General features: G+C 40.4%; 1 protein-coding gene across 2 annotated transcripts in view; it reads left to right on the plus strand.

The window, feature by feature from the left end:
* Positions 1-352: 352 nt before the first annotated feature.
* The window catches only part of atp1a3b (ATPase Na+/K+ transporting subunit alpha 3b), a 28,206-nt gene continuing 5,572 nt past the window's right edge, over positions 353-22,986 (plus strand). The window contains exons 1-15 of one of the 2 annotated variants that reach the window (XM_007550215.2): positions 353-624; positions 730-827; positions 15,543-15,656; positions 16,196-16,255; positions 16,762-16,965; positions 17,173-17,286; positions 17,921-18,055; positions 18,153-18,270; positions 19,619-19,887; positions 19,966-20,164; positions 20,260-20,504; positions 21,451-21,643; positions 21,864-22,039; positions 22,113-22,249; positions 22,472-22,622. In XM_007550215.2, coding sequence (XP_007550277.1) covers positions 822-827; positions 15,543-15,656; positions 16,196-16,255; positions 16,762-16,965; positions 17,173-17,286; positions 17,921-18,055; positions 18,153-18,270; positions 19,619-19,887; positions 19,966-20,164; positions 20,260-20,504; positions 21,451-21,643; positions 21,864-22,039; positions 22,113-22,249; positions 22,472-22,622 — 2,121 coding nt within the window. In that variant the 5' untranslated portion in view covers positions 353-624; positions 730-821. The remainder of the gene's footprint in view (positions 625-729; positions 828-15,542; positions 15,657-16,195; positions 16,256-16,761; positions 16,966-17,172; positions 17,287-17,920; positions 18,056-18,152; positions 18,271-19,618; positions 19,888-19,965; positions 20,165-20,259; positions 20,505-21,450; positions 21,644-21,863; positions 22,040-22,112; positions 22,250-22,471; positions 22,623-22,986) is intronic. The other variant, XM_007550216.2, reaches the window with a different exon arrangement.

A 22,986-nucleotide genomic window follows, 5' to 3' on the forward strand; every position in this document is an offset into this window, starting at 1 on the left:
ATGACTGAAGAGACATTTAGGTGTGTTCATCACATGCAATATAGTAAAACACAAATCCTCTATTTCTGGTGTTACATAAGCGCAGAACATATGAAACAATTACAGCCACGACGACTTGGATTCTAACCTTGTGCGTCCATTTTTTTTTTTTTTATAAAAAAAAAATCAACCTAGAGACTCGCGATGCTGCTGGATGCGAGCTGCGGGATTCTGCAGTAAAGCAGGAGGGGCAGCTTAGCTTTCTGATTGGCCCGCATCGATGAGACGCTCGGAATACTGATTGGTCGCCTTCGCCGGCGGTGGGCGGGTCCAATCGACCCCTTTCGCTTCGCCCATTCGCTCAAGGAGGCGCTTCTTCCCCCGGCGGAGTGGTGCAAGCTGGAAGAACGGGGAGTACTGCGGCAGCCGGCAGAGCCGCGGAAGAGCATCGAGTCCTGGGGAGGTAGCAGGTTTTTTTCTTGCCGGGTCCTTTTCACCGCAAGTATCAGAGAGCAGAGGTTCCACGCGTGATGCTCCGCTTGAGACCGCGACATTTCATCTGAAAAAACAAGAAAAGAAAAGAAAAAAAGAAAGACGTCTTACGAGAGAAAGAGGGCAGCCTGACCTTTTTTTTTTAAAAAAAAGGTTTGAGCCTCTCTTTATCCCAACTGTTAAGTCTAGACTGCAGATATCCTCTCTACTGTGTGTTTAAAGCTAAACAACTGCGCTTACACTGTTCTGCTTTTCAAGGCGAGGCATTCATACACTGACTAATTCAACGTGAGGGGCTGACACCTCTCAAGCGGTGCATCACCTGAGAGAAGAAGAATAATTGCGCCAACATGGGGGTAAGACACACCATTTCCAACTTTCTTAACTGCGTTGTAGCCCAGTCGAAGTGGCCTGAAAACCGAGGGGTGGTCTCCTACCTTTACTGGCATATTTTTGAAATAACCGAGCCGTGATGTCGTTTTGGATATCCTGTGCAGCCTCTGTGTCTGAGTGACATTGACTCTAATGCGGAACTGTGTTTTGCCCAGCTCTCTCTATATACTGCGACAAACTGGTGCGGCCAGAAGCTCCTGTTAGATCAGAACCGCTCAGTTGGGTTTTCACCTCTGCGTCAGGTTTAAAGGTTCGGCTGAGTTTAAATCTGATGCATAATGCAGGGGAGAAGGAAGGTTGTCTTGTTAGGTGTCTCGTTTGGCGTGACCGCAACCTTCCGAGCCAGTAGGCCCTAATCGGTTTATTCCTCCAGATTGTTCTTGTGTTGGGGGGGTTAGGGCGGGATGGCACGTGTTATCTGCGCCCATCGTGGTTTAATAATGTTATATTCAGGTGTTGTATTCACATACTTGTGCAGCTCTTCTTTTGTGATGACAGAGCACATTGAATCCACCTTCCTCCCCATTATCATCATCATCATCATCATCATCATCTTTTTCTTCTCCTCTCCGGCTCTACGCAGCTGCTTCTGTGCCATTGGAAGGCATTTAGCGCTGAGGACGCGTCCTTTCCACTGGATGCTGTCAGCCGAAGACACCCTCAATGACCCGTGCGTCATAATGCGGTTACCAGGAATAAGTGTCCCACCAGCTTATTTCTCCTTTAATTTGTGACATAACATTGGAACTCGATAATCGCCAGCAATGGCCACACATTCTGGTGAAGAATAATGAGACGACGCTATCTGGTCTCCACATCTTCATGCGCGCATCTTTAAAAAAAAAAAAAAAAAAAAACCCATCTTGGTTAAACTTGTCACAGCCGTATCCGTGAATGAATCAATAGATTAATTTGCAAACCCTGGTGGAAAATCACCAACTGTGAGCTGCGTGTGAAATAATAGCCGGGTTTTGCGCATTTTTTTTTTTTTCTTTGCTTCATCACCATCTGGTGATGCTGGTTGTAATTTTTAATCTGATGCAGCGCCACGCGGGGATGAATGATGCGGCGGCGTGACGCTGCAGACGGATCTTCAAGGCGCCGGGAGAGGATTTATGGGTCCGTGTGAGCGTCTTTTCCTTCTAAAATGTGCTGCTTTTGCGGGCACTGCGTCAAAAAGGAGACGAGAGAACAGAAAGTGCTTACGCACGTAGCTGCGTACTGATGTGGGGACGTTTGGTTGTGGCTGTATGTGGTGTGAAGGGGAACAAGTCATCCTTTGGGGCACAGTGTGTTCCTCCAGGGGTTGGCATTATGGAAGCCAGTAATTGGAAGAGCAAATAGCGGAGATCTGTGAAGGATGCCGAGGTGACCCTGAACGCTGGGGAGAAAAGACGGATGCAGGTTCTGGAAATCCTACCATTAAATCCCAGATTTCCATTTTTCCTTCACGCTTCTTTCCTCTTTCCTTCGAGAATGTCCTCTTGGCGCACCGTGCAGCGGCTGTCCTTCCACAAGGCCGCAGGGGGCATCGCTTGTGACGCCGCTTTCCGCGTCAAACCAGGGGCGGGGTTTGTGCCGTGGAAATTCCCTGCAAAGAGCTGTGATAGGCTGGAACCAGGAGCCACGCACAAAAGGGACAGCGCTGATGCTGTATAGAGGGGAGAGAAAAAAAAAAAAAAGCTTTAACATGTGTCAAGAACACAAGGAAGACATATATAGATATTTCTAATTTTAGCAAGCATCCCTTCAGAAAAGGATTTTCACTCTCTCACTCCGCCTCCTCGTCTTGCACGCCGCTCCTTTTCATCCCTGCACTCACTGATGCAGCTTTTTGCCTTACAGAGTCTGAAATTGATTACTGTATAGGAGGAATGTAAAATGAGAATGTGCATCAAGGGCCTCACGGCTGCATCGACTCCTGCTGTTCACCTTCAGACACGTGATTCAGATGGTGGTGGTTGGGGGGCGCTGATGAGAGAACAGCAAGGTGGTGGCTGCATTTTAAAGAGAGAAACAAGGAGTTAACGGAATGGCGACTGAGTATGGACGAGGAGAGGGGGAGGGCTGCTTGACTGTATATCCTGTTACGGGATAATGACCTGAAGCTCACATTACCGTGGCTTGTGTTTCCCTCTGCTGCAGCTTGTGGGATTGGTTATCAGGGGCAGAGGAGGCAGGTGGGTAGCAGGAGGCGGTGTGGGTCTGGGTGGTAAGGGTTGATGAGCAAGGATAGAAAAAATAGGATGTCACCGTGTTTGTCAGGAGGTCATACTGCCTTAGAGCGGTGTGACATTAAGTCCTCTGTAAGATATGGAATATAAAGGTTTCTAGGACAGTGTGTGCATTTATTTTTGCACCACTAGGGCGTGTGCAGGATGGAGGAGACATTAGCCTTTTCTAAAGGTAATGAAGGAGCTGTGTGGCTGCTGCGGCTGCTGCTGCTGCAGAGGCGCAGCCCTCAGTTTGGTGCAGAGAGCTGCACCTGCTGCATGGTGCTTTGTGGTGGCTGGTTAGTCCCTCATGATGTAGAAACCAGCAGAAAGAGGTTCATACACGATGTGGTTCCCCTACATGTGTCCAGGGATTCGGTTAAGGTCAATAGGCTCCTTCGATTTAAGCAACATGACAGCTGCTGCTCCATAGGAAGCAAAAAAGAGGAGCAACGCTCAGGAACATTCTGATTTCTCCCATGCAGTTAAAGGAGCTACATCTCCTTTTGGCTTAAAAAAATCAATAGTCCTGAAAGGTCACATCTGTGCTTCATAGCTTCAGCTACACCCTAGTTTGATGCAAAGGCTACAAATGAAAATGTGGCTTGACACTCATGTTCATTATGCTCTTTGCTCTCCTGCCCCCTTCAGATGGTCAGCTGGATTCAGGGATTTAACCACAATGAACCCTTAAATTATTCATAATAACAACAGATTTCCCTAAATAAAATCTGGTTTATCAAAATAATTCCTGTTTTTTTTGTCTTTCAAATTACCAATCTGAGTTCTGTGACTAATGTAATTGCTAAGACTTTCCAATTTCTCTCTCTCCGATACTGTACTGTGCATATTTGATAATCTCCTACTGCAATTCGATTCTGTTGTTAAACCAAGATTTACTTCCGATTAGCTGATCATTACCTCTTGGCAATTCTTCTGTGCTGTGTAGGAAGAAATAATCCAAATTGTCAAGTAAACTATTGTTGTTCTCTCAGATACACTCAAAAAAAAGAGAATAGATGACAAACTTGTAGAAAACTTTCATTGATTCAGAGTAGGTGAACTTTGCAGTCACAAGGCCATTAACTTTTTGTTTTTGTTAGTTTTTTGTTGTTGCTTTGACTGGGATTAAAGTCAGTTTTTGACTAAACAACCTTCTACAGTAGTTAACTCAAACTGGTAGCCTGTTTTGCTCACTTCCATTTCATCCTTTGAAATGGAAGTGCTTATTTCTGGTTAGTTGGCTACTTTTATGAACTATTAGGATAAATAATGACAAAATAAGACCCATATCAAAATACATTTATAAATATGATTTCCTTCAGGGAAATGTTGTACAGTAAGTAAATAATATATATTTAAGAATTACTGTACACAGTGTTTGTCTACTCTGGCACAAAATGTCCCCATAGGGTGTTGATGCAACTTCCTGCATCTCTGGTGGCAGACAGTTACTTTCTGTTCTGGAAAATGTGCACAACATCATGACCAGATGTGCAAAAATACAAAATGGAGGAATGGAGGAGGAATCCATGTAAAGTGAATGTTTTTGAGCCAGAACTAACTAACTTTAGTCAACACGTTCACATTAAAAAATGTGAATTCAACTGCTATGAGAGGCGGCTGTGTAACTTTAAATTTAACCCAACATCCACTGTAATCATCCAAAGGTCCACTTCTGTAATTTGCAGGCTACGTTTCCCATAAAACACAGAAGTTAAGCCATCTTTCCTCTAAAGGTCAAGTTGTCTCTTTAAGGCATTACTTTAAAACAAGATTATATTAGACTTAGTGATTGATATGGCCAAAAGTTTCCAACTTAACATGCTGATGGTCTCCCATAAAGAGAGTGCTTCGAGAGGGGTAGGTAGCCTGACTACAGCAACATGACACTGACAACATTTCAAGGCGTTGTCCTGGAGATGCATGTGTCCCTAGATGAGTAAATCAAGGCACAGTGGGCAGGCCTGCACAGACACAATGTGTAGAGACTGTTTGTTTTTTTTTCCTTCCAGTTTGAAGATTAACACTAAATAGTGAAATGTTTCATTGGATTGTTTAATTTGTTTTAATGTCTTATCTATTTGATTTTTCAGCATTGTAAATAGATGAATATCAGCTACTTTAATAAATTTAGTCAGTCTGACCAGTCTTATGAATGAACCTAGAAAATACAACACATTTAATCAATAGACGACAACGGACATAGGTTTATAAACATTAAAGCAGTGTGGAAGCATTACTGATTAAAGTAAAGCTGATAAAGAACCTGGGAGTTGCCTAACGGACTAAAGAAAATATATTTTATAGCCTAATTCCGGGTTTTGATTTCAATTTAGTCTAAAAGAGAAAGAAAAACAAAGGTATAAAAATTAATGGATTAATATGATAAAAGAAATGGCTGAAGGTTTTTCATTTAACTATTTAAGCTTTTTTATATACAATATTAGGAATACATTAAAAGATACAAATGAACAACTAATTCAATTACTTTTTAAAAGAAAATAAGAAAATAAACATTTTATTGCTAAAAGTGCAACAAGATAACATCCCTAATCTGTTGATTAGTTTTTGAATTAACCTCTTAATAACTAGATAGAAAAAGATGCCTAATAGGAGCTTTTCTTTAGAGTTTGAACCAGGTGGGGCTAAAATTATGCCACATATTTACAGCGAATTATTTTTTTTCCTTAAATCCAAAACATGTATTTTTTTGTCCAATTTTGACTTAATGGCTGCTCTGAATGTATTGTTCTTTCAGCAAAAGGCCCCTTTTTTGAGTCTGTATACTTCAGTTAATGATTAATCAATTACTAAATTAGTTGACAATTGTTTCAATAAGAGATTCATCACGATTAATCTGATTAATCATTTCAGCCCTGCTGTAGATGGAAAAGACCCCAAGAAGTTGGAGGCTTGCAAAACTTCACTCATAAATAGATGAGCATACATGCAAACATATATACTGCTCAAAAAAATAAAGGGAACATTTCACTTTAATTTTGTGTGTGGCTCCAAATCCAGGCCTCCATTGGTTAATAAATTTGATTTCCATTGATGATTTTTGTGTGATTTTGTTGTCAGCACATTCAACTTTGTACAGAACAAAGTATTCAGTGAGAATATTTCATTCATTCAGATCTAGGATGTGTTATTTGAGTGTTCCCTTTATTTTTTTCAGCAGTGTATTTGTTCCTTCCTTTCTGGACAAAACAAGTTGGGCGCTGTGGCCAGAACCACAGCACTTCCTTATTTTGCTTTTTCAGAATGTCTGCTGCTGCTCAAACAATCAGAAGCAGACATGTGGTGTAAATATTGCAATGATTTAACTGGATAGGACATGCTATATAACTAAATGTGGACTTCTTTTTTGGCATCCTGGCTGGTGTTTGGTAAAGTGTCAGCAGTGACTGTCGTCATGGCAACGATGTGTTGCATAACAGCACAATTTGGAAAGTTTGACAACCACCTGGTTCATTTTTGAAGAGTTTCTTTGACCAAGTTGACAAGCAAAGAGTCTCTGGAGATGAAAGGTCAAAATTAAGAGGTGCATTACTTTACAGATACATGCTTTAACCCTAAAATTAACTGGTGTTAGCTTCTGTGTGTGTGCGTGCATGTGTGTGTGTGTGTGTGTATAAACATATGTGTAGCTCCACTCCACCACCCCGTCCTACAAATACTCTCTCTCAGACAGAGCGAGTCAAGACGCTCCCTGCACAAGACTGGAAGCAAGATTTACAATGCTAATCCAATCCAGCTGAAGTGCTGCACAGTTCTGCTCACTGGGCTTGATCAAGTCACACAGCTACACCGTCGCTTTTGTTGCGTGATCAGATGAAGACGGTGACAGGACACACAGATGGGCTGCAGGAAGCGAAGGAGAAAAGAGGGGATGAGACGGGTTGTGGCTTAAGAAGGGATTTCCAGTTTGAGTTGTGTTTGACTTTATTACTTTGATTTGTTTATTTTTTTATCTTTAGAGTGAAACACAGGGGAGATGATTTAGAGCTAAAGAGAGTTAATCTCTCTTTGTGTCTGCAGGGTTTAGAGGTTGAGATTTTCTGTCTGTTTTTATAAGCGTCTGCATTGTGTTGCATTAAATGTTTATCGCTCACAAATATTGTTTTATCAGATCAGACTGGTGCAACTGACTCATTTTCACAAAGCTTCAATGAAAGCATTTCCTCGGTCCTTTTTAAATTCCCGAGGTTTTTATATTTAGAGAAATTTCTAGCCATTCCCTCAATTTCCAGAAATCTGCCACTTTTGACATATTTTCCCTTTGTTAAAACACTTTACTCTCAAGTATTTTTGTTACAAAGAAACTAAACTTGCTTATTTACCCAAGCATCTATATAGAAACCATTGATTTTACCCAGCCTCAGACAAGCTCACTTCTCTCAGGTAAATGTGAGGATTTAATTAAAAAGCTTGCCTTTTCCTGGGTGTGCAAAGCAGCAACAGTGGAGCAGGAGAAGCACACATTGGGCTAATCCAGTGCTGCGTTCAGAATGCTTAATCCCAGTAGTCGGGTCCCTTGTTCTCCAGCCTGAGCCCCCCTTCTTTGGCCCAGTGCCCTCCGTCCCGCTGCAAGAACCAGCAGATGGCCCAAGGACCTTGCAAGGTTGCACAAACACATAATCAGTGATAAATGAATAGCAAATTTACACTCAGCTGTTGTAATATTGGATATTCAGTCTAGTAACAGCATGTATTATATGTTTTTCATTAGATTGTCCATGAGAAGGACAGGAACAGTCTAGTAACACGAGCCTGAAGAGTACACTGGTAACTTTGCCATTTATAATTAACATGGCTCTAACAAACAAACAAACCTATAAGCCTTTACTTACACCACTACACACACTCATTCATGTGACTAATAAGATGGTATTCCTCAATAAAGCTTTTAGTTTGATTAACATGTGAATCATTACCACACGACAAAAATTAAACAAAGAAATGAAAATCTACAGATACAATGTGGCATAATAATTAAAGGGGGTAAGCATATTTAACAATCCTTGTTTATGACCAGGAGCTTTAAGACTAACAATGTTTTTATTTCATTACTTCATGAGCACATATTCAAAGTAAAGATGTAAATGTGCTCTTTTGAGTCATAGAGCTTCTCAGCTTTATGCATATTTCAGCTGAACAATGACGCAGACTGGAGGTCGAGGTCCTTCACATTCCCGCCGGACAGAACAAAGTGGTGAGATGACCCAGATTGGATCAAATGTCCACCTCTAGTTACCTTTTAAGATGCCAAGAACCACGTATCCAGTTATGTGCCTTTGGTTTTAGGTTCACTCATTGTGTTGTAAAGTCACCATGAAGTGAAAGCTCATGTTCATCATATTTCCTGTTCATTTATCTGCAGACCATTGACTAGAGTTATGATATTGGTCTCATATAATAAAACAGAGAAGTAGAAATGGCAGTTAATTTTCACACTGCCATGCAAGAGCATTTATAATCAGATGTAGATTGTTTCATTTTGTCAGTTGCAACCAACAACTTTATTTGATAGACAAACAGAAAGTAGAGCATAACTCTGAAGTTCGAAGGATAGAAATGCATAAATCCTTAACAAATGAAAACATGAACAATTAGTTCTTCCTCCTTTACTCTAATATCAGCACTACAGTTGTTTTCTGAGAGCTTCAGTGGTTTGAGAACATTAATAAATTAGCAGCAGCATCATTACGAAGACCAAGGAAGTGCTCTGGCCTGATGAGAGTCCAAACATAATTTGATTTGGGGCTACATGCATAAATGTATGTGAAGGAAAACAAACACTATAGATCACCCTTAATTTAGCATCCCCATGTTGTTACATGAGAATACTTTAGACTGGCAGGACGATGCTGGGGGAACACCAGTAAGAGATGGCAACCACAGCAGAGGTTCACCATCCATCAAGTAATAGAAGGGCTTGGATCAAACTATATTTGTGTGTTTGAATGGCCTAGTCAAAGTCCAGATTTGAGTCCAGAGAGGCATTTGTGGCAGAAATGTTCTTCACCTGACTGAGCTTAAGCTGTTTTGCAAAGATCAGAGATAGAATAACCGGCTTGCTGATGTGCAGACCTGTTACAGATAAAACACAAAGGACTGGTTGGGGCGAGAATTAAGTTTAATACATTTGATATCCACACTTTTTACATTTTTGATTTTGGAAAGACTTGAAATGTGCTGTTTATGCACGCTATCTGTACAAAGTTACCACCTTTCTTTCACTTCTTCCACTTAGTAATTACTCACTACTTTGTGTTGGTTTATCAAATAAAATCCCAACAAAAGCCTAGAAGTCAGTTAGCAGCAACAGCTTGACAAACGTGAATAACTCAAAAGGCACCGAACTGAGGTTAACGCTGCTCATTGCTCAATAAGAGATGTAGAAAAAGAAGTGTTGCCCTGGGTGTTTTCCCAGTGTACCACTTCCCCTTCTGATGTCATTCAACTGAAACTGAATGCCTCCACAGGGCCTTTCTTACATCTGTGGGAACTTGCAAACCTAATTTTGTTTGGTGCAAAGTCCGAATCGTGTGCAGCAAAAAAGGAACTTAAAAAAACAACCTCCTCTTTTCAGTTGAGCCCATAATCAGTTGGCATGCTCCAACCTGAGGTCGTTAGCATGCTTGACATGATTGTGCCACACCTAGCCAGAGAGTACCCAGTCTGCAACCACAAACCAAAGACTTCACTAGAATTCAGTGTGGTGTTTATGTGCACTATCTGAGGTTTAAAGAAAGACGACGCAATTTAAGACGCAAAGGAAATTAAATTTGGAAGATCATGTTTTGAAGATACTAAATATTTCATTATTTTATCGAGCCATGATAATGTGCCTGTTTCGTCCCTTCCACATCTTCCTCTTCCTCCTACTGCCGCAGTGCGTGTAGAAGCTGCTCAAACACACTGTAGCCAATTCAGTGACTCACCTCTGCTAACACAGGCGCATACAGACATAAGCGCCTTAAAAAAATGCAGAGCAGTCCTGAATCCATCAGTGGCCTTAAACTAACAGCAGCGAATCCAGTGTCCAGTTACAGATGCATCAATTATTCCGCATCCTGGATAACATCAGGGGATCCTCAGAGTACCAGGCCACTGCTGAGCTCTGTCACCATGCCAGCAGCCATGCCGCTCGCCATGGCAACCGGCTCTCCTAACACGCTCTCATCAGTGGCTTTTTCAGGGCAGATTTGCAGAATCATTTAGGAATCAATTGAAAACGAACATTGAAGCAGCCACTTAATCAAGTTATTGATATTTTAAGTGCATTTTAATGAGCTAAAACGTCTCTGGATGTTGGGGATCATTCTGTAATCTGCGAAGGAGCAGCGAGATGTTGCTGTTTCTCAATAATGTAATCGATAAGCGTGTCCATCGTTCTGTTTTTGCTCTGTGCTCGTGGGGGAGTGAGTGTATGTAATTTCAGCCACAAGTCTCTGTTTCCTTCCTCAGGACAGAGGGGGCTCATTGAATTACTCAGAGATGTTGAAGACAGCTGGATAGCTCCACAGAAACACACAGGCAGGACCAGTGAGAATAGATAAACACAAAATATGGATAACAGGAGGCATATCCTTTTTTACCGTGCTTGCAAAACCGTTCTGTACTCTCTGACCTTTTCCCCATTTTGTTAGGTTAACGTGTTTTAAAGAGATCACAAACACAGAATAGTGCAAAAAGTGGGAGAAAAATATTTGCATTATGTTTTTAAATCAAAATCTAAAACGTGATGTGTATTTGAATCTTAGCCCCTTTAATCTGGTACACCTAAAAACAAAATCAGACTTTTTGGCCTACATGGAAAACACTGTGTGGGGAAAACCTAAGACTGAACACATTGTTCCCACAGTGACAAACGGTGGTGGCAGTAACATCCTGTAAGGAATCTGTTCTTTGGTAAGGATAAAAAACTGTCATTATGTATTTTTTACACACTGACCTGTATGGACAAATACAATAAAAAATCTTTCTAGCCCACTTGATTGTGGAGAAACATTGTTACATTGTCAGCATAAACTCATTAAAAATGGACAGAGCATGGTGATGGCAGCATCATGCTGTGGGGACAGTTTGAGGCTTCTCCTTACAGCAGGACAATGATCTACACATACAACTGAGGCTACAATAAAATCAAATTAGATCAAATTCCCATGTTAAAATGGCCTAGTTAAAACCTGGACCGAAATCCAAATGTGAATCGATGTGAAAGCTTGAGATTTTACATCCGATAAAAGGACACCTCATAAATCTACTACACTTTTTGTTGGTTTATTACATAAAATCCCAATAAAATACAACAAGGATTGTTGTAATGTGAAAAAATATGAGGACTTTTGCAAGACATATACAGATGAGAAAATGAAGATCCCACTGCACTGAACCCCATGGAAAACCTCATGGTTATTTCACCAGATATTGATTCCTGAGTTAAAACATTAGTATTGTTGTTTTTAAACGAATATCAGCTTGTTTTCTTTGCATTATTGGAGGTCTGAAAGCGCTGCATCTTCTCGTTATTTTGACCATTTCTCATTTTCTGCAAATAAATACATTTTTGCTTGGAATTTAGGAGATATGATGTCAGTAGTTCATGGAATAAAATAACAATGTTCATTTTACTCAAACATATACGTATAAAAAGTTAAATCAGAGAACTGATCATTTTAAGAGGTTTCTTAATGTTTTTCCAGAGCTGTAGATACATACACAGTTTATTGTTCATCTTGCTAAATGTCTTCTCTGATATTTCCTCTTTGCCAATCAAACAGTCACTATGCAAACATCTTACTCAGTAAACTGACGAGGATAAGCTGGCCACGTTTCCTTTCTCTGTGACTCAGGCTCACGAATACACTCTCACTCTTATTTGTAAATAACACCTTCAGGCACGCATAACCTGACATAAAAATATGGTTTATTAGCAGTCCATGATGTTGAGATCTGTTAGAGTGCCGTCAGTGTGGGTCAAAACACTCAATATTTAATTAGACTCCTGAAAGACCCACGCCTCCTGGTGCTCCCCCCCCCCCATCCTCTCTTCACCTGCTTTCCTCTCACCTCCCACTGATGTCTCCTCTTCCATGTGCCTGTCTGTCATCCGCTTCGTCACATCAGTCTCTCTCCCTTTCAGATCACTTCTGTTGTTCGGACCGGTTTGTGTAAGCAAACCGTGTGGCTTTTAGATATCTGTGTCTCAGTCAGCCTTAGCACATACAAGAGCAGGTAGGCTGCTGACAGGACTGTTTGTACTGTTCAGTTATTGTTTGTGGAAAAATGAGGCAGAACAATAAAAAGGCAGAAACACGCCTGCTAGTTCCATCACTGGAGCTGAAGAGTCGAATTACTCTTACACGTAATGTTGCGTGACTTCTTGTTCAACGGTCCTGTTCCCAAACAGATAATATCCCACATAAGTTATGACACACATGTACCTGTGTCAGCACATCTCCACCCACCTCTTTTTTACTCAGGACACACTCACACACCTGTCTCGGTGGGGTTTGGCAGCAGCAGTACTTTTCCACTACACCAGTCTCTCTGTGTGCAGCCTCTTCATCACCAGGCCTGCCTCGACATGCTGCAGTGAGAGATTTGCTTACCTGCTCTCTTGTTACTCAGTGTGTTTGCATATGAGTGTGTGTGAGTGTGTGTACCTTTTGCAGTCAGGTCAAACGGTCTCCCTCCCGCTGACGAGCTGCTCCCCGCCCGACAAGCTCGAAAGAAGGGCTTTATTGTTTGTGCCCAGCTCAGATGTGGTCGTTGAGCAACACAATGGCGCCGCTTAATTAAATGAGAATTGTCCTGCATATCTGGTGTCATAAAAACTCTGTGCATGGGGAGCGAAACCTGAGAGGAGGGTTTTGGAGCCCGAAAAAAATAAATAAAGAAAGAAATTGCATAACACAGGGGCTTCATTTCAGAGGGGTTGCACAATGGCAGAACAGTTACAATTCAAATGGGAGATGCAGGGGCAAGTTGCTCTTTGTTCCAGTGTAGGTGTGTTTGGCTTGGTGTGGTTTGTTTGGGCAAGTCGGTCAACACAGAGGAAAAATGTTCAGATCATAATTCATACTACCCTCCCCACTCCTATACCTATTAAACCAGCACATTTTCAAAATAAACACACATTGAAGATTTACCTTTTAGATCAAATCTGCTTTTTATTCTGAAGGTAATGGAAGTTAGCTGCTGTTTGATGAGGTTACTTCCAAATGTCACCATTAGAGGGCGCCAGATTAAATTAATTTAGAGCACTAGCCACCAGTTTATTATTATTAATAAATTAAGAATTAGCCATGAAAATTAGTCAAGTCAATGTAGACTTTTTGGCAGCTTAATTATACATTATTATTTTTATTATTATTACAAGATACTTTTTTTTGTATAATTCAGAAGATTTTCTGTTCTCATTATCCAAAAATGTATATGAGATCAGATTATTATGGGGCTCCACTGACGACCATTGTCTCCTTAGGTCTCTAGTTACCTCTGACCTTTGTCAAGTTGAGCTGCCTGAAATACTGAATGTGCAGAGGTTTAGGAGCATTACTAATAATTAGACCACTTTTTAGTCTTCCTCTTTTACAATCCGCTGAGGCTGTCTAGCGGAAAAAAACTGGTTTCACAGTGTTGACGTCACAGGAAGAAGTATAACTGAAAACCACATTTTTTTTTCCCCTCCAAAGTGTTCATGGGAAACCAGCAGTGGTTTTTTTTACATGCATAGCTTCATGCCAATAAAATGCATTGCATTAGGATTTGAAGTCAGTGGATATTTGTAAAGTGGATGAAAAATGGGACATGTTTTCCACAATTTTACACAACTTAAATCAAACACTCTAAAACAAAATCCTGTGTAGTGTTTTGCCTTCTGAAGATGCTGAATGTACAAATTGAGCTAACTAGTATTTAGTTTAGTTTCAGTACAAATGTAGCTCTCTATGAAGACCTCAGATGTTTCTTAGAAAATACTGGTGAAAAAGCATCATGAAATGGGTTTAATAATTTTCAGAACAATGTGTGACATGTTATGTGAGGTAGAAAATGAAGACTGCTCGTCACCATAAACAAATCATTCCACTTCCACACATGGTAGTGGCAGGATGCTTTTCTAAAACAGGGATTGGGAAGCCTGTCAGACTTTAGAAAAGGAAATGCTGGATGAAAACCCCTGGGATGGAGGAGTGTGTATGAACCTAAACCCAGGGCTACAATAGAGTCGCTTAGACTGAAGCCTATTCATGTATTACCCCATTAAAGTCCAGGTCTAAATGCTAAATACTCTCTGTCCGTCCCTTGTTATGGATTCGTTATTGTGCAAAGAAGAATGGGCCACAGTTTCAGTCTCAAGATGATCAAAGCAGGTGGAGACATGCCTCAAAAGACCTGCAGCTACTACAGCAGTGAAATTAGGTTCTATAAGATGCAGACTCACGAGGATCGTATTAAAATACATAAATCTAAATATTGAAAGATTTGGGAGGTACGGACGATTTTGCGAAACGCTGTCCCATGTATGAAAATGCAGTTTTCTGCATTAAGCCAAATACTTTTAATTTGTCACTATACTTGCTGTGCACTTTAATCTTTCCTGGTCTCTTCTGTTTGTTCTTTATTTTGTTCATTGCTACTTTGAATTAAAATCAGGTGTAGAATAGTTTTTTTTGTGTGTGTGTCTTCCTTTTCAGCTGCATGTTGGCCAGGTAAATAAGACTTAGAATTGACCAACCTGGATAAATAGGTCAAAATGAAATTGTAAGATAAAGTCTGATTTTTGTCCTGTGGGTTTATATTTACTAATCTTGACAGCAACGGCTCGCCTCTAATATTACAAAGCATATTCGAACATAAGAAGAAGTGCTTTGATCGGTGTGCAGCCTTGGATTCTGCTCTGCCTCCCTCTGATGTCCTCATGGCTTCCTGCTTTATAATTAAATAAAAAGGAGCAGGTTAAACCATTTTCACTCTATTAGGTGGTGGTGTGACCTTCTGGGCGTTTTGTTTGTCAGAGCATTTGATCAGTGGATGCCAGATGGGTCTGGCAGAGACAACAGCTTAAGGCTTTGATGTGACTTCACAGTGCTCTTTTAATAGTGGTATGTTCAGGCATACGCCTTTGGTTTTCACTTTGAATAGCATTTTTTATATATATATTAATGTTTTTAATCTTTTACTTTCCTCACTAGCTGAGATTACCGAACCTCTCAAGGCCACCTCATTAGGCTACAACATAGTTTTTGGAGTATTTAAACTTGTAGAAAAAGATCAATCATCCCTAATTTCTGGTGCAGTTTGTGAATGATAGATACTCCTAGAAAAATAGAAAAGATCCTCAATGTGTCGAGTTCTTTAGTTTATGTGAGAGCAGCTAAACTCAAACACAAAGGCTTTCTCCTCAGTGTAGTCCGAGGGCATGTGTAAAACATGTGTGTGTGTCTGTAGTATGGACGTTCAGACAGTTACCGCGTTGCCACCACACAGGACAAAGATGACCGATCCCCCAAGAAGAAGAAGGGGGCCAAGGACATGGATGACCTGAAGAAGGAAGTGCCCATTGTGAGTAAAACCTTCTCTTCGTGTGTTTTATAGCTAAATATATTGTAAATTATTTCACTTTGTAACCTGTCAATTGGGTTATTTTTTAAATTATTATTATTATTATTATTATTTTATTTATTTTTATTTTTTTAAATACTCCATGCCTTTGGTGAAGGTATTTTCTTTGGCAAGAAGAAGCCTAAAGGTTGATGTTTTGCCCATTAGAGGCATTTGACTTTTTATCTGGATGCTGTGAGTTTGACTCCACATTTCAGCTCAAGAAACAGACAACAGGGCTGCCATACCTGGCTGCCTTAAGACTCTAATCTCTCAGGTGAACTGCATGCATGGAGTACCATTATAAATATTTTATGCGGGTGCTTTACAAATACAGAAAACCTGCCATATATTTATTATCGTTCAGGACTGTTTCTGCTTAATATTGCATGGACAAATGATTACAAGGCACACGATTTCTGACATCGCAATGTATTAATAGGTGTTTTTGTTTGTTTCTTTGTGTCTTTGTTTTGTTTTGTGTTGTTGTTTTTTTGCAGACGGAACATAAGATGTCTGTAGAGGAAGTATGCAGAAAATTCCAGACTGATATTGTTCAGGTGAGTCACGTTTTCATGGTTCACCACAAGGTGGCAGCAGACCGATTCAGATGACATACAGCAGTGAGAATGGTCCTCAAGTAGAAATACAGGCACACAGAAAATTAAAGGTTTCAATCAACTGTAATGTAACTATTTTATGATAAATTTCTAATTTTAGGATCAAATTACCATAAGATAACTTTAAAAATTAGCCTTGGGAGTCTAAAATAAAAGTATTTTTCTCTAATCTGCAAGGAGTCATAATTATATGTACAAGCTCAAATGCTTATCCTCACTTATATTTGATTCATTATCTCTTAGCAAGTTGCATCTTGACTACACTGTTTGCAGCCATTTACAGGCTTCTGACATAATATGTGTCTGTATGATTTTAACCTTGTTTAGATTAGAGAAGTCAAAAATAAATGCAGACCCAATTGTCACTATAAAATCACTAAGATTATGTGTTTTGTAATCAGTTCACCCTGATGTTGACGTGCATCCTTCCTCCCTTCTCTGCCCAGGGACTGACCAATGCCAAGGCAGCGGAGATTCTGATCCGAGATGGTCCCAACGCTCTCACCCCTCCGCCCACCACCCCGGAGTGGATCAAGTTCTGTCGCCAGCTGTTTGGTGGGTTCTCCATCCTGCTGTGGATCGGCGCCATTCTCTGCTTTCTAGCCTACGCCATCCAGGCAGCCACAGAGGACGACCCTGCAGGCGACAATGTGAGCAAAGCTCTCGTCATTTTTCTACATAAACACGTCCACATATGGAGCGGCTACACCTCATCGGCGCCTCCGTCACACTCATGAGTCTGAAGAAGCAAATAAAAATAAAACCTTGACTAATTGAGTTTAGTGTCACGCACTGCAGCTTTGCTCTTCACACCTGTGCAGATGTTAACCTGCTTCTCTGTCTCTTCTCTGCCACAGTTGTACCTAGGTATTGTGCTCACAGCCGTAGTCGTCATCACTGGTTGCTTCTCATACTTCCAAGAGGCCAAGAGCTCCAAAATCATGGAGTCTTTTAAGAACATGGTGCCACAGGTAAGAATGCAGGAAATATAGGAAACGTTATAATTTTTCTTGTCAAATTTGAAAAATACAAGCTATTATTGTGAGAGTGAAATGTTTGCAGTGATAGAGTTTCTGCTGAGTGTGGGAAAGTTATATTATAATGGCCTGGATCATAAAGAAAAGTCGAATATGGATGACAAAATCAAAGATTTCTGAAAAATTAAATGGATTTTTAATCACAAATTTATTTTTTGTCAAACCTAGTGTTAGTGTTTGTCAATTCAAACTTATTCAAAATAAAATAGGACAACTTCTCAGCTTTTTGGTCTCGTGATTAAACTGTTCTCGTCATATCGATCATCTTCCTTGTTCCTCCGGATGAAAATTATCCCCACTGCATAATGGTGACAACACTGTGTTTCAACAGAAATCCAAGTGAAATACAGCATGTATCTGGAAATTTGTACAGAATGTGCTTTACAAACCCATTGCATGAATTTATTTACAAAAAAAAGACAAAATGAACACTTGGAAATCCTGATGGAGCTGCAGTTAATGTCTCCATAAAGGTTTAATTTGAGCCCTCAAGCTCTCAAACCAACTTTAGCTCCTCACAATCTATTTATTTATATGTTCATGTATTCTCCACCCTGTGTCCCTGCAGCAAGCGCTGGTGATCCGCGAGGGTGAGAAGGTGCAGATCAACGCTGAAGAAGTTGTGGCTGGAGATCTGATTGAGGTGAAGGGAGGAGACAGGATCCCTGCTGACATCAGGGTGATTTCTGCTCATGGCTGCAAGGTACAGACACAGACTCAAACCGGTGCAACAGTTGAAATTATATCAGTTTTAGTGTATTTTGATTCATTTTTGTATCTATTTCTGTGCTTTCCGACAGGTGGATAACTCCTCCTTGACAGGAGAATCAGAGCCACAAAGCAGGTCACCTGACTGCACCCATGACAACCCTCTGGAGACCCGCAACATTGCTTTCTTCTCCACCAACTGTGTGGAAGGTACTGGCAGCGAACAATGATCTATAAATTATGTCATTTTGCACATCTATAGCAACCTCCACAATTATTGGTGACTTCATGCAAAAACATTACAAAATCTGGTCTTTAATTTGAGAACATTATGTCCTCTAAGGAATAGAAATCCTTCTCAAAAACAAAAGCAATTATTTCATTATTAAACCAATGCAGTGTCGCATTTCTGTTTTACTTTTCCAGCTGATCAGAGTGTCAGGCATAAACATAGAGGGATACAGAGGATAATTTATTATATGGACGCTTCAAAATGGGAAAGACAGAAGAATGTGTCAAGTAAATGTGTGTTGATCTTTGCAGTTGATGAAACTGGCTACAAGAAAATAGCTGTTCACCTAAATTTGCCCATATTAAGAGTTAATTAAATTATTTAGATATTTAATACAAGGTTTCCAACGTGTGGCCTGTGGTTTATCTCCGGCCCTCTTAATAAATTAGTGCAGCCAGCGATCAATATTCTAAAATTGGATAAATGTTACCCTTCTGTACAGGCGGCTGGTTCACAGGGACACTTAAAAAAAGAGGTTTTCACTGATGCATATTAAGTTAAGAGCTTCTTAAAATGGAAAAGGTTTGAGACATCACAAAGTTTTTGTATTTTATTTACCATGTTTTTTTGTTTGTTTTCATTTTAATGTTATAGTAAAAAAATTACTATATTTACTAGTAATATAGTACCATTAAACATCCTGCGACGTATATAAAGATTTTGTTGCATTTTTAACAAAGAAAATATGAAATTAACCTGGAAATTTAGGAAGTTTGAAAGCTTTTCTTTTTGTTTTACAAACATTTTTACAATAATTTACCAGTCAATTTTGTTTGTTAGTTTTATTAAAATTATATTATTACATATTAGTTTTTTTGTTTAACAGGTATAAATAAAAATGAATTAACAACAAATTTGGTATTTTTAATTTGGAAATAAATTAGAATTTTGTTACCTATGAATACTTTTGAATAATTTTGACCCACATGGTTAAATGTTTAGACACTTCTGGATTCAAACTGGACCTGTGACCATTAAATCTGAATGAGGACCCAGGTTTATTTTTTACAGTTAGGAGCCTGGAAGAGGAGAAAAAGTAAAACGGCAGTAAAAAGCAGCATATTGGCGTTACATAATCTCCATTACAACCATTTATTTCAAGGTGTTCATACAAGGCTTTACAAGGTGCACCAATATTTTTAAAGGACTCTACTGTTGCCTCTGAAAACTTAAGGAAAAAGCACAATTTAAGTAGAGATCCCTGATATGACTTTTGTCACTTACAGTATGTGGTTCCGTGTTGCTCTTGTTTTTGTGTCTAACCAGGCACAGCACGTGGTATTGTCATCTACACCGGAGATCGCACAGTCATGGGCCGCATTGCTACTCTGGCCTCCGGTTTGGACACCGGCAAAACCCCCATCGCCAAGGAGATCGAACACTTCATCCACATCATCACAGGTGTGGCCGTCTTCCTGGGCGTGACCTTTTTCATCCTGGCCATCATCCTGGGTTACTCCTGGCTGGAGGCTGTCATCTTCCTTATTGGCATCATTGTGGCTAATGTGCCTGAGGGACTGCTGGCCACCGTCACTGTAAGGGTCCAGAGGTTCTGGATTCACGTATTTTAGGGGAATACAGTGAATGCTAACGTTATGTGTGTGTGCCTGCAGGTGTGTCTGACTCTGACTGCCAAGCGTATGGCGAAAAAGAACTGCCTGGTTAAGAACTTGGAAGCTGTGGAAACCTTGGGCTCCACCTCCACCATCTGCTCTGACAAGACAGGCACCCTGACCCAGAACAGGATGACCGTAGCCCACATGTGGTTCGACAACCAGATCCATGAGGCCGACACCACCGAGGATCAGTCAGGTTAGAGAGGAAAGGCCATGTGGCACAGACGGCGCAGGCGTTTAAAACATGCTGCACAGCTCTAACCCATCCCGTCCTTCCCATCCTTCCCTCAGGTGCTTCTTTCGACAAGAGCTCAGCAACATGGCAGGCTTTGTCCCGTATTGCTGCTCTGTGTAACCGTGCGCAGTTCAAAGCCGCCCAAGACTCCGTGCCCATCCTGAAGCGAGACGTGGCCGGAGACGCCTCGGAGTCAGCTCTGCTGAAATGTATTGAGCTGTCCTGCGGCTCCGTCAGGTTGATGCGGGACAAGAACAAGAAAGTGGCCGAGATCCCCTTCAACTCCACCAACAAATACCAGGTAGGTACTTTCCTCAATATTGATGCCTATGGACAACTTTTATTACACTCTGAAACAAGAGAATGGTGTTTAGTTTATTTGCTTCATGTAATTTAATTGAGTTTGTCAAACTTACTCTATTTACATTTGATTAACATGACACCTTAATAAACTTGAGTATTTACTTGGTTAAACTCAGTTTGATTACTTGTAATAAATTAACTAATTTTTTTTTAAGTTGCATCATCTATTTGTTTTTTTTTTAGTTTAACTGTATCATCATATTATCAATGCATTTCTAAAGTATTCATACCATTTGAACTCCAGTTTATTTTACTTTATGTAGATTTTAGATCCACATCAAGTAATGTGGATTTTTTTGGGCTTTGACTAGGTCAATTTTACACATGAATATGTTTTGACCTAAACCTGAAATCTAGCTCTTGTTGTATGTTTATGGATTTTGCTGGAAGCTGAACTTCCTCCACAGTCCCATGTTTCCACTCAGATTTAGCTCAACATTTAGCTTCATCCAGCTTTCCATGAAGTCAGATCAGCTTCCCTGATCCTCCTAATGAGAAACAGACCCAAAGCATAATGGTTCTACCACCATGCTTCATCATGGGGATGGTCTTTTCAGATCTATTTGCAGGATTAGGTTTTCACTGCACAAATGTTCTTTGAAGACGACTGTATTTATACTGAGATCAATTACACACAAAGGGTCACTTTTTATGAATCATGTGACTTCTGAAGGCAATTGATTCCTCTAGGTTTTATTCATGAGTGCAGTTCAGGAGAAGCAAATGCAAATGCATGCAACACTTACATTTACCACTTTGTTTTGTGAAGTTTGTGTTTGCAGTGCAACAAATTACGGAAAAGTTCAAGGTGTATGAATACTTTTGAAAGGAACTGGATGCCTTACGCAGCAGGGTTTATCTCAATCTCAATTTTTGTCATTCAGCTTTCAATACATGAGACAGAGGATCCCAATGACAACCGCTACCTGCTGGTGATGAAGGGTGCCCCTGAGAGGATCCTAGACCGTTGTTCAACCATCGTGATTCAGGGCAAAGAGCAGCCTATGGATGAGGAGATGAAGGAGGCTTTCCAGAGTGCATACATGGAGCTGGGAGGACTGGGAGAGCGTGTCCTGGGTGAGGACACGCTCATCTATCTTCACCAGTATGGTGAAGATAGATGATATTTGTTGTTGAAGTCAACAGTAGTGCTCAAAGAATAGTTTACACTTTTCTTAAATCAGTCCATTGTCAACTCAAGAAATTTTAAATTTATAGTAATTTATAGAATATGACAAAAATGGACAGAGTGAAGAAAAATGAATTACAAGTAGTAACAATTGGCTTTCCCCTGCAGGTTTCTGTCACTTGCTCCTGCCAGAAGACCAGTACCCCAAAGGTTTTGCCTTCGACACAGATGATGTTAACTTCCAGACGGAGAATCTTTGCTTTGTAGGCCTCATGTCCATGATCGATCCTCCTCGTGCTGCGGTGCCAGACGCAGTGGGAAAATGCAGATCCGCTGGTATCAAGGTGAGTTATACGAAATCACTGGATTGGATGCATCTTAAGGATGGATAAAATATTAAATTGGTTCCTGTTGTAGGTCATCATGGTCACTGGTGACCACCCAATCACAGCCAAAGCCATTGCCAAGGGAGTAGGCATCATCTCAGAGGGAAACGAGACAGTGGAGGACATCGCAGCTCGTCTCAACATACCTGTTGCTCAGGTCAACCCGAGGTAAACATTTGCTGTCTGATATGCACAGAAGGCAAGGACGCACCTTTTAGTGAGAGAACAACCTGAATGATACATTTTTGATTGATTTATTTATTCAACAGACTCATGATCCACGTTGACATAAACAACAAAGACACATAATACACAACAACAAATAAAAAAATGTATTTGTTTGCATACTGGTGTATCCACAAAACTTAAGTGTTTACTGTTTACATTTAGGGATGCCAAAGCTTGCGTGATTCATGGCTCGGACCTGAAGGACTTGTCTCAGGACCAGATGGACGACATCCTGAGGAATCACACAGAGATCGTGTTCGCTCGGACCTCCCCACAGCAGAAACTCATCATTGTGGAGGGATGCCAGAGACAGGTTGAGACATTTTGACATTGTTTTAATGAAGAGGCTTATAAGAAACGTTGTGCTGTCTGGAATTACAGTAGTCTGTGTCAGACATGTTATATTTGTTCACCAGCAGGTGGTGCTAGATGTCCAGTAAATGGACATCTCCAGCCAAAAGGAAGGAAGTTAAATAAATAAATAAAATACCTTTTAGTTGCATTTCAGATCGTTTAAACAGTTTACATCAGAAAACAAATTCAACCTGTCAAACATAATCGTATTTATACCTTAAAAAAACAAGATCACATTTATTATAAATAATACTTCCACTATTTAGTCTTCTCAGAATGTTTGAGTTTGACCATTTTTTAAATGAAATCCAGTTCCAGTAGAT

This window comes from Poecilia formosa, unplaced genomic scaffold (assembly GCF_000485575.1).
Source record: "Poecilia formosa unplaced genomic scaffold, Poecilia_formosa-5.1.2 Scaffold34, whole genome shotgun sequence".
NCBI lineage: Eukaryota > Metazoa > Chordata > Actinopteri > Cyprinodontiformes > Poeciliidae > Poecilia > Poecilia formosa.